Consider the following 12760-nt stretch of genomic DNA (forward strand, 5'->3'; position numbering starts at 1 on the left):
GCTTGTTAAGGTCACTGATGTCCTCCTTGTCCATCTTTGACTTCTCTTGAGGGCTTTGGACCTATTCACACCCTCCTTTTTTCATCTGCCGTGGCTTTGGTGACAGCACTCTCCTAGTTCTCCTATTTCTCTGCTGACATTTCACTCTTTTTTGACCTTTGTCCTACTGACTATTTCTTTAAAATGTTAATTCTGCAGGCTAAGATTTTGCTCTGATTCACACCATACAATTCACCTGGGCATTGTGATGGCCTCCTGACCCATCACCACATATAACCAGGGACTCCCAGGTTGTTAGGTAACAGCCCTTTCTCCATCCTGCTCTCCTGGTAGGCATTTACTAGCTCTTTCTCTGGATGTCCCTCAGACGCCTCTCATGTGTATAGAAACAGACTCACCATTTTTTCCTCCCTGGCCTTGCCTCTAAGAACCTGCTTCTCTTTGTGAAGTTCCATTTTGAGTACTGGCACCCCCATCCTCCCAGTCTGCTAAGCCAGGAACCTGGCTTCACTTTGCTCTCCTCACTCCTCAAATAGACAAGACAAGCCCACCTCACACGTATCAGTCAGATCTATGTTTTGTTTTGTTTTGTTATCTCAATGCCCATATCCACTGCTTTGGTTCTGCAAGACATTATTCCTTGCCAGAACTATTTGCAAAAGTTTGCACACTCACCTTTCTGTTTTTAAACTTTTCCTAATTCCTGCAGGGTGAACTTATATACAAATTTTTCCAGAGTACAATCTGATCTTGTGACTCCCTTGCTTAAAAATGTGCATCTTTTCCTTGGCTTCTGAAGCCCTACACAATGGGCTCAACCAAAATTTACTGGTTTAATGCCTTGATACTCCCTTCCATGCAGCCCTTGATTCAAACACTTCAAACTGAACACTGTTCTCTTCATGCTTTTTGAAATATTTCATGTTTATTTCTATCAAATTCATACATGTGCGTAGTTTTTATGGTGAAAAAAATTGTACCTTTGAAGGTTTTCTGTGAAAAACAGTAACCTCTGTTTCTGCCCCTTTTAGAAGTAACCATTTTCAACTCTTTTCATTGTTTTTCTTTTCTTTTTTCTTTTTTTATTTTCTTTTGGTGTTTGCCTCCATATTTCTAAATAACATGTTCAAATGTCCTCTTCTGAGTTCTCAGATTTAGCATTTACACGTATTTTGTCCTCTCCTGCCCATCTGACTCACACACATACATTTTCCCTTCTACATCCTTGCACTATAATTATAGAGTAAGTTTTGATAGAAACATTCAAATTCTGCATTAATATAACTAGATGAATATTTTTCACAACTGAGCCATGTTATATATCAAGACGACGTTTCCATCGTTGAACAACTTTTTATTTTCCCATGCGTTAATAATTGCCATGATCTTTGAATTGTTTACTTTTCTATATACCAATCAGTGATTCAGTCCTAAGCTGGTTGCCAGAAGTTAAAATATTCTCTCAATATATTCACAGGTCACGTAATCCAGCTGTTTTATTTATGTTGTTGGGATTCATCTTCTGACTCTATCTCCTCATACGATTTTTCAATTTGAGGGGAGCGAAGATGAGGTTAGGAGAATGCACTCAGAAACAAAATACTAAGTACAGCACTCTAGCATTTGGAAGGAAGAGAAAACACTTTTCCTCAGATGTCAACCCCACTTACTTTATTTTAAAAATCATCAAATCCATTTATTTCCTATGTCAAGGTATTGCATCTCTTCTTGAGCTACATGGCCTGGGGTCTTCCTTCTGACTCGTTCATTTCTACTTACGCACAGCTGGAAGGCACTTACAAAAATAGCCCTTCATCTGGGCACAGTGGCTCAAGCCTGTAATCCCAGCAGTTTAAGAGGCCAAGGCAGGTGTATTGATTGAGGCCCAGAGTTTGTGACCAGCCTGGGCTTCACGGCGAAACCCCGTCTTTACTAAAAATACAAAAAATTAGGTGGGTATGGTGGTGCAGGCCTATGATCCCAGCTACTTGGGAGGCTGAGGTGGGAGAATCACCCGAGCCCGGGAGGTCGAGGTTGCAGTGAGCTGAGATCGTGCCACTGCACTCCAGCCTGGTCAACTGGAGTGAGACCCTGTCTCAAAATAAATAAATACAAATACAATAAAATAAAATGTAGCCTCTTCCATCAATGTATTGTGGGATGATGACAATGTTGGTGATGATGATAATGACCCTATGGAAGATTATGCACAAACATATCTAAATTATATCTGTTTTGATCTTGCAAAGGACATAGAGCAGTCACAGAACAGGAGCAAACAGCCTGCTATGTCTACACAACAGCCCTAGAGATTAAACTGTGAGTACTCTCATTTTACAGAGGAGGAAATGCCAGCAGCTTGCACAGGGTCACAGAACTAGTGTTTACGGGACTGAGGAGTTGAGCTCAGGAAGTCTAACTGCAGAGCCCATACCTTCCTCTGTGCTGTACCACTCTTGAATCTTAGAAATGGTATACTAGGTGTGGTACCAATGGACACAGTAACAAAATACTGTTACTATTCTTTCTGGTCTCACTTCTAGACCCAACTGGGCACACCCCGTGTCCCAGGATATCACACTTTGTAGTCATTCCCTCACTCTGCCATGTCTTTCTCTGTGCTTTTGCAGATGCTGTTCCACTGCCAGGGACTCCCTCCCCATATCTTCCTGGAAAACACTTGTTCACCCCTTTGGACAATTCAGTTATCACTTCCTGGAGGGACACTTTCCCAGAAGATTTCCTTCTCCATGTTCTGCAGGGACACCACTTATCCTGCTTCCACTATAGCATGAATCAGTGCTCTCTATACAAGTGCCTAGTACACTGCTTGGACCTCTGAAGGTATTTAGGAAAAGTTTACTTAGTAAATAAACAAAGAAATCAATGAATGGATGAATGAATTTTCTTAAGTAAACTTTCTCCATAGACCAAGAACCTTGTAAATTCTCCAGAACCACTTTCTCCAATTAAGAAATTTTCCCCAAATCTTTCCTCCATGGTTTACCTTCTCCTAAATTCATTTTTTTTGTTGTTATTTAAAATATTGCATAGTGGAAAGTGGCTGACTCTGAATTTCTAACTGTTTTTATTATTCCCAACTGAGTGCAAGTATTCCATTCCGCTCCTTTGTTATTCTTTTCAACATTCAACATACATATTACTCATAAAAATGTGACTTCCTGCTTTATTTCCAGTGTAACATGAAATCTACCAGAGAAGTTTCCATAAAACCTACCAGAGAAAATGAAACCTAGCAGAGACGGAAGATTTTATCTGTTCTTGTGGCTCCCCACTGTCCGCTCGCATCATGTAATTCTGCTTAGCACTTCTGGGCCCATTTCCTTCAAAGCACTTTCCAAGCATGACCTAAGTGATGTATCACAGGCGAGGGGGTAGGACGCCAGGAACTTGAGCTGTAAATGCAGAACTGTTAAACTCGGTTTTGGAGGAAATTAGATTTTAGAGCTGGAAAAGAAATATGGTCCTGATACTAACACCCTGTCTCACTTCAAATGACCAAACCTCCACCTCTCCTCTGACATCTCCTCCATGAAGACAAGGGGGTTATTATGCTCACTGGAAGGGTGACTGAGAAGTGGCTTTTCCAAAGGTTATGAAAAGCTATAATCCCCAGTGGGCAGCCACATTAAAGGACAATTATTTTCTTAAAGATTGTCAAAAAAAGAACTGCCATCACTTCATAAACAAAACACAGTATGCTGGAAAAGCCAGTAATCATTCAAGAACACACATCATGTTAAATTGTAATAATTAACACTTGCTATTTGTTAAGTGCCTACTGTGTGCCAGGTGTTGTACATACAATATCGTTAATCCTTTTCACAGCACTCAGAACAAGGTAATGAATCTTCAAAAGTGAAACCTTTTCCCAAGTCCAGTCTCTGTGACCCCTTTTAGCTTCAAACTAGGAGGATTCTGTCACATAAGAAGGACATCTTTTAGAAAATGCCACTGGATGAGGAAAAGGCTAAAGGTTAACTAAGGAATTGTGCTCACTGAGTGAACTTTTTCAGAAATAGATTTTCAGTCTCATGGAAAGGTCTGGAAGGTTCAATTTAGCACAGGTGTGACCACTGGGGAGTGAGACTAGGGGCTGTGTATCCAGAGAGGGGAAGTTTTCGGTTTTTAGAGTATAGCCTTCTGATTCACTCACAATTGTGTTTTATGTAGTGATTTAGTAATTTCAAAGTATTATAATGAAGGTACAAGTATAAAGATCCTTTATGGCAGGGCACAGTGGCTCACACCTGTAGTCCCAGCACTTTAGAAGGCCAAGGCAGGTGGATGGCTTGAGCTCAGGAGTTCGAGACCAGCCTGGGAAATGTGGTGAAACCCCATCTCTACAAAAAAATGCCAAAACACTAGCCTGGGGCATGCCTGTAGTCTCAGCTACTAGGGAGGCTGAGTGGGGAGAATTGCTTGAGCCCAGGAGGTTGAAGCTGCAGTGAGCTGTGATTGTGCAACTGCACTCCAGCAAGACCCTGTCTCAAACAAACAAACAAACAAAAAAGCCAAAAAAATCCTTGATAATCCAGATCCTATTTCCATTTATTACATCTCCTTCCTAGTCTGGTGTTCTCTGCAAATTCAAGTAGTCATCCTTAGGTTCTTCCTGCAGGCAGGGATGGGCTCTGTCTCGTTCAACACTGGATCTGCCACATCTGGCAACTGCCCCATGCCTAGTGAGTGCTCAGTCATTATTTATTGAATGAGTTCTCTGCAAGAATTCAAAATTTTCAGTTTTTCTTTTAAAGCTGATATAAAAAGTTGAACATTCTAGACATCTTGGGACTGACCTGACATCTTGGTGCATTTGTTTGCGATAGCATGCAAACTGCTCACCAAAATGGCACAGGCCAATGAGAAAAGAAAACTAGGCAACCTAGTATATAGCTGATGTGTTTGTACTAGGCTAAGGCCAAGAAAACAGTGTCAGACTATGGAATGATAACTGCACAGATGTCACCAGGCCCTTCACAGTATAAACACAAGGGGCTCAAAAGCAACTGCCCCATGGAGGTCAGGATGACACGTGTTAAACCAGTGATTTCACGTCAACCAAAGAACATCACCTGTCACATTAATGTTGTTAATTGGACTCTTATAAGATTTTCATTTTATTTTTATATTTTAGATTTGTAATTGTATAAAAGCCATAAGCAATATTTATAATCTTGTGTGTGCCTATGTTTAAATAATAATATGAGCAAAATACCAAGTCAAACACTGGGGGTCCATCAAGGAATCGATCTGAAGAACTACAATCTCAAATTGTTATTGAAAATACTAAAGCAGACAAAGCCAAGGAAAAGTGCCCTATGGCATGTACCTTGAATTATTCACACACAGTTGTCAGTCAGTTAAAAATACATGTAATAGAACTATTACTCAAGCTGTGCATTTTATCCACAGGATATAATCACAGCTTTATATGCTGTTTATCAAAATTAAGGCATACAATGTCTTTGGCCTCCTCCTCCTATCAGTCTAGTACTAGAAGTTGTTCATTTAACAGATGTCTACAATGAGCCCTGTAGGTACTGGACCCTGTTTTAGGAGCTTGGGATCCCAGCCTTGGGAGCTTTCAGTGTACAATCCTTCCAAAGTTCTCCTCAGACCTCTACCAAGTTGTGGCTGTACCTCTGATACTGTTTACCAGATTGCATACAGTTTTTATTATCATACATCAATTAACATAACCAGACCAGAAATGAGATATATGCAGTTTCTACCTTCCTGGAGACTTGAACTCCACTAAGTTGAGCTTCCACTGTACTTGTGGCCTCAATCCTGAGGCCAGGGACCAGCCAAGCATCCCCACCTCGTGGCTTTTCTCCCTGCTTGGCTTCTTTCTCCACAGGCCAAGGAGACTTGTGTAATTTGGCCTGAATTTACGCATGTAATTCATTTGAGTTCTATATACCTCTTCTGCCCATTCAACAGATCCTCCCTCTGAGTAACACAGACCCCTCAGCATAAGAGATATGATTTATGTAGAGAAGTGAGAATGTGTTTTAATTGACATCAAGTTGAAAGGGTAGGAAATAAAACTGTATAAAATCTGATTACAGTTATGTGTAATATATGCATGCATTCTAAAAAGATTGAGAGGGAAATTGTTATATTACTATATATATTATAAGTATATTAACAGTTCCATGCTTGTTAGTTTTTCCCATTGAACTTGAACATAGTTAAAATGTAATTAAATAACTGAATTTAGTTGACATGACATGTTTGGGTGAACATATGATGCCTTCAAGTTTTCACAACTTTTTAAAATATTCACAAGAAGGTGATCAAGATCGGCCTTAAATTTATAACACAATTGCCCACAAAGTTATCTTTTTCCTCTTTTTTCTTTTTTTTTTTTTTTTTTGTTATGTGGGTATATGCTTTGCCCAGTGTTCTAGAGTGTTAACTGTTTGTATGATTTATCAAAAAGACAAAAAAAGTTGACAATGATTTTGATTTCATATTCTCCACTTCTCTCAATGCCCTTGAAATATAGTTCATTAGGGCTGGGTGGGATTCCGTTTCCTCTTTATAAGTTTGGTCCTGTTTTGGGAAATCAGCATTTCTGTCTTAAAAAGAAAAAGAGGATTAAAGAAGATTATTTCTAATTGACCTTCAGGTCTAAAACAGCACATTCAGAACAACTCTGTATGATACACATATGTGAAAAGGTCTATCAGATGTAAAGGAACTATAAGCAATTGAACTTGGAATGATAAATTCATATAAATTTAACAAGGAGTGGAATAATATAGTGGTGACTTTGTTTTGGTTATAAAATAAAAATTATTTAACTTCTGAAACAATGAGCAGTTGATCATGTTGAAAAATTAAGAAATAGTGAATGTTAACATGAATTGTAGATTGCTTTTTCCCCAATATCTCTGTATTGTATTAAGAGACAATATATTAGCCCATCACAAATGAACAAATATTGTATGATTCTGCTTATGTGCAAGTACCTAGGGTAGTCAGATTCATAGAAACAATGGTGGTTGACAACTGGGGAGAGGGAAGAATGGGGAGTTATTTTTTAATGAGTAGAGTTTTAGTTTAACAAGATGGAAAGAGTGGATGGTGGTGATGGTAGCACAACGATGTGAATGTACTTAATTCCACTGAACTGTACACTAAATAATGGTTAGGATGTTAAATTTTATGTTATGTGTATTTTGCCGCAACTTAAAAGAGAGGCAATGTATTATGTATTATACATAATACATATTATACATACAGGAAAGTCTGTTTTAGTTCCATATATTTATTTAAGTTGGGAGCACCTTTTTTCCTTAATTATAAAAGTCAGACATAAAATTGGAAATGTAAAGACAAATCACTTCTTTACAGATGACATAATGAGAATTCTGTAAGGTATCTGGTAAGAGAATTGATTTTTAAATGATAGAGCATTCTTATAAGTACACGTTATTCAGAAAATGTAATGGAATCGTGAATCTTATCTATAACTTTTAAAATATAATACTTAGAAATAAAATTAACAAGAACTTATAAAATTTGAGTGAAGGAAAGCTTAAAACTTTACATAAGACATAAAATAAATTTGAATAATTGGAGAGACATGCGTAGTTCTAAATATGAAAACTCAAAGTGTAAAACTGTTGTCTCAAAATCTATAAATTTAATGTACTCTTTGCAAAAGTAGATAAATTGATTCCAAAGTGTGTATCAAAGATACATATGTGAGAATACCCAAAAAAGTATTTTAAAAAAGAAAGAAGAGTAATTAAAGAGGATTGGTACCTCTAGTATTAAAATGTATTCTCAAAACTAATTTTAAATGGTTGGTACTGTTGCTAGAGTAGACAGACAGATGAATGGAACAAAATACAATTCAAAAATAGAGCCAAATGCATATGTGAATTTGCTATATGATAAAAGTGTATTCCAAATCACTGGGAAATTGATGTAATTTTTAAAAAAATTATATGAGGGCATTGGCTAGCCCTTTGGAAACAAGAAACTTAAGACTTTGCTCCTCATGCCAAAATAAGTTCCTGAGAGCTCAAGAATGTAAACTTAAAGTAAGTTAGTAAGTAACTAAATAAAAGTACCAAATAAAAATATGAGCGATAATTTTTTATGAGAGTGGAGTGGCAAGGCCTTTAGAATAAAGACTGAAGGGCCAGAAACAATAAAGAAATAGTAAATAAATAGGACTGTATCAAAATGAAACACTTCTGCAGAGAAGTACCATGGATAACATAAACAGAAAATGTTAAAACTAATGTCCTTAAGACATAAGGAGCTATTAAAATTAAGGAAAAAAAAACAACCCAATAAAAAAAGAACAAAAAATTTGAATCAGTTTGCCAAGAGAAAGAAAGAAATGTAGCTTATAAGCTTAATAAAAAGATGTTTATTATAATTCAAATGGGAATACAAATTTGAAAAAGTGATTTGCCATTTTCCACATCAGATAAGCTTGGATATGTTGCTTTAGTAAGAGTTTAGGGAAGCATGCACGTTTAGCCACTGATTGAAAAAAAAAAAGCGAGAATTGCTACAACTTCTTTGGAAGGCATTTATGCAACAAATATCAATATTTTAAATAAACATACTATTTTTCCAGTAATTATCATACCAGGTATATCTTATCCTAAAGATATACCTTCACTTGACAGCAAAGACATCTATGTAAAGGCCGTATAAAGGATGCTCATTTCAGCTTTCTTTTAATATCAAAGGACTAGGAATATATATCTGTCCATAAAAAAGAGATCAGTTAAGTAAATTAGGATACCTCCATGCAATGGAGTATTGTAGTCATGGAAAGAATAAGTTACATATGATAGTTTTAAGGCCCAATAGACAAAATGACTGAAACAAAATACAGAGAACCCAGAAACAGACCAAATGATATATGCTCAATTCAAATTCAGTAAAGTAGAATACCACATAGCCATTGAACATAACAGCTATTAGTAAAGCAAAAAGTAGGAATTAAAATAGGGTTCTATTTTTAGCTGTTAATGAGCAAATATTTAAAGCATGGTAATATCAGTATTAGTCAGGCTACCGATTTGTTCTCATTTTTTTGATTTCTGTATGCGGTTTTGTTCATTCATTCATTCATTCATTTAACCAATATTTATAGTGTAATAAACTATACATTATGCCAGGCACTGAGTTCTTATCACTCAAAGACTAGTTGATGAGAGTATAAATTCCAATTGTGGTAGTAGAAATCCATAGCTTAAAATAGTCGCACTTTTTACTGAACAATTTATCTTCCAGAAGTTTATCTCATATGAATAATCAGGTAAGTGTGCACAGTAGTAGTTGAAAGGATATTTAGCATAGCATTTGTGGAAGATTACCAAATGTCAAAAATTCCTTCATGCTTTTATGTTATATTTCTTGTAGTGTGACGTTGCAGATTCTCACCAAGCAATGGAGTCTATTCTTCACCCTTTGACTCTGGGTTGGACAGATGACCTGGGTTGGGCAAAAAGACATTACTAAGTATATTAGAAGCTAAGGCTTAACAAGCACTTGCACATTGGGGCTTGCTGTCCAAGCCTCTGAGACCACTGGTGAAGAAGCCCAGGCTGGACCACTATGGATGAGAAACCACATGGAGAGAGGACCCCTAGTTGCTTCACAGAATAATGAACTAAAAAAAAAAAAAGAAATGTTGTTCTTGTAAGTCGAGAAATTGTGAGGTTGTTTATTACACGGTGAAAGCTAATTGATAAGGCATTATTTGTAATTTCCAATCAACAATCCACCTATATGTTTACCAGAAAGACATATAGGTTGGTTAAATTCATACAATGGTGATAAAGTTTGGATGTGTGTCCCCTCCAAATCTCATGTTGAAATACATCCGCCAGTGTTGAAGGCGGGCCTAGTGGGAGGTGTTTGGGTTATGAGGACAGATCCCTCATGAATGACTTGGTGTCCTCCCATGGCAATGAGTGAGTTCTTGCTCCGGTAGTTGATGTGAGAGCTGGTTCTCTAAAGGGGCCTGGCACCTCATCTTCTTGTCTATATTTCTCCCTCTTTCTGTCTTGCTCCATCTCTCTTTCTTGTTCCCTCTCTCGCTGTGTGACATACCTGCACCCTCTTCACTTTCCACCATGAGTAAAAGCTTCCTGAGGGTTCATCAGAAGCTGAGCGGATGCTGGTGCCATACTTATACAGCCTGCAGAATCATGAGCCAAATAAACCACTTTTCTTTATAAATTACCCAGTCTCAGGTATTCCTTTTAGCAACTCAAAACTGACTCAGGAAATTGGTGCCAAGGAGTGGGGCATTGCTACAAAGGTACCTGAAAATGTGGAAACAGCTTTGGAGCTGGGTTACAGGCAGAGGTTGGAAGAGTTTGGAGGGCTCCGGAGACAGGAAGACAAGGGAAAGTTTGGAGCCTCTCAGAGCCTGGTTAAGTGGTTGTGAAGCATTCTAAAATGCTTTTAGAAACATGAATGGTGAAGACCAGGCTAACAAGGTCTCAGATGGAAATGAGGAAGTTATTGGGAACTGAAGAAAAGGTCACCCTTGTTATTCCTTAGCAAAGAACCTGGCTCATTGTGTCCATGCCTTAGGGATTTGTGGAAGGTTGAACTTAGGAGTGATGATTTAGAGTGTCTGTTGGAAGAAATTTCCAAGCAGAAATGCATTCAGGAGGTGGGGTGGCTGCTTCTAACAACTTACATTCAGATTTGGGAGCAAAGGACTTAATGTTGGAACTCATAGTTAAAAGGGAAGCAGAGCGTAAACATTTGGAAACTTCACAACCTGGCCATGTGATAGAGAAAGAATCCAAGCAGGCTGTGGAACAACCACTTGCTGAAGAGATTAGCATGACTAAAAGGAAGCCAGGTGCTAATAACCAAAACAATGGGGAAAAGGCCATGAAGGCATTTCAGAAGTCTTTGAGGCAGCCCCTCAGTTTGGGGAGCCAGGCCCAGAGTGCTACTACTGCTCTCTGCTGCCTCAGGAGGCTACTGCTGCATCCAGTCTGCTGCATTTCCAGCCTCAGCTCAAAGGGCCCAAGGTACAGCTCAGGCTGCCACTTTGAAGAGCGCAAGCCACTATAAGCCTTGGAGGTTTCTACTTGGTATGCAGAATACAAGACTAAGGGAGACTTGGCAGCTTCCACCTAGATTTCAGAGGATGTATCAGAAAGCCTGGATGCCCAGACAGAAGCCTGCGGCAGGGGCAGATCCCCTTCAGAGAACTTCTATTAGGGCATGAGGGGAAATGTGGGGTTGGAGCCCCCACACAGAATCCCCACTGGGACACTGCCTATTCCCCACACAGAGTCCCCATCAGGACAGTGCTGTGCCCTTCAGACCCCAGGATGATAGAGCCACAAGCAGCGTGCACCCTGAGTCTGGAGAACCTGCAGACACTCAACTTCAAGCAATGAAAGCAGCCATGGGGGCTGTACCCTGCAAAGCCACAGAGGCGGAGCTGCCCAAGGCCTTGGGAGCCCACCCTTTGCCCCAGTGTGCCCTGGATGTGGGACATGGAGTCATGGGAGGTTATTTTGGAGCTTTAAGGTTTAATGTCTGCTCTGCTGGGTTTCAGATGTGTGTAGGGTCTATTGCTCCTTTCTTTTGGCTGATTTCTCCCTTTTGGAAAGGGCGTGTTTACCCAATGCCTGTACCACCATTGTATCTTGGAAATAGATTACTTGTTTTTTACTTTACAGGCTCAGTCTCAGATGAGACTTTGGACATGGGACTTTGGACTTTTGAGTTGAGGCTAGAATGAGTTAAGACTTTTGGGAACTACTGGGAAGGGATGATTGTACTTTGCAGTATGAGAAGGACATGATATTTTGGGGACCAGGGACATAATGATATAGCTTAGATGTGTGTCTCCTCCAAATTTCCGTGTTCAAATGTAATCTCCAGTGTTGGAGATGGGCCTTAGAGGGAGGTGTTTAGGTTATGGGGCACATCTCTCATGAACAGCTGAGTGAGTTCTTGCTCTGGTAGTTTACAGGAGAGCTAGTTGTTTAAAGGAGCCTGACACCTCCCTCTCCTCTCTCTCTTACTCACTCCCTAGCCATGTGACATGCCTGCTCCTACTCTGCCTTCCATCATGAATAAAAGCTTCCTGAGGCCTCACCAGAAGCCAAGCAGATGCTGGTGCCATGCTTATACAGCCTGCAGAGCCATGAGCCAAATAAACCTTCTTCTTCATAAATTACGCAGTCTCAGGTATTCCTTTATAGCAATGCACAATGGCCTAATACAAATGAAATATGAGACTGCTGTTAAAAATGATGATGTGGATTCATATTTACTGACATAGAAAACATCTTGATGTGCTAAGTGAAAAAAAGACAATTATGAAACAGTATGTCGAATATGATTTCTTTTTGTTTTTAACTATAAATATGTCTGCCAGGTTATACTCTAATGCTAACAGTGGTTATTTTTGATGATTTCTTAAATTTTAAAAATAATTTTTTTGCTTATATCTGTTGTCTTATTTGTCTACTTGGATTAAAAGAAATAATAAGAGTTTGGGTTTTTTTTAAAGAGAAGAAATACTGAATCAAGTCTGATTTCTATAAGTAATATTTTAATTAACTGACAATTTTATTTTAATTGACAACTAATAATTGTACATATTCATGGGGTACATAGTGATGTTTTGATATATGTAATGTATGTATCAGATCAGAGTAATTAGCATATCCATCATCTCAAACATTTATCATTTCTTTGGGAACTAGCTTTTTAA

The 12760-nt window shown here is 38.6% G+C and overlaps 1 protein-coding gene across 2 annotated transcripts in view; it reads left to right on the forward strand.

Moving 5' to 3' along the window:
• The window catches only part of ZDHHC21 (zinc finger DHHC-type palmitoyltransferase 21), a 142120-nt gene extending 129680 nt beyond the window's left edge, over nucleotides 1-12440 (forward strand). The window contains exons 9-10 of one of the 2 annotated variants that reach the window (XM_063594016.1): nucleotides 2631-2844; nucleotides 12077-12440. In XM_063594016.1, the coding sequence (XP_063450086.1) occupies nucleotides 2631-2795 (165 nt within the window). In that variant the 3' untranslated portion in view covers nucleotides 2796-2844; nucleotides 12077-12440. Of the gene's footprint in view, nucleotides 1-2630; nucleotides 2845-9423; nucleotides 10249-12076 lie in introns of those variants that run through there. The other variant, XM_055092125.2, reaches the window with a different exon arrangement.
• Nucleotides 12441-12760: the final 320 nt, after the last annotated feature.

The sequence above is a fragment of the Pan paniscus genome, chromosome 11, assembly GCF_029289425.2.
Source record: "Pan paniscus chromosome 11, NHGRI_mPanPan1-v2.0_pri, whole genome shotgun sequence".
In the NCBI taxonomy this organism is placed as follows: Eukaryota; Metazoa; Chordata; class Mammalia; order Primates; family Hominidae; genus Pan; species Pan paniscus.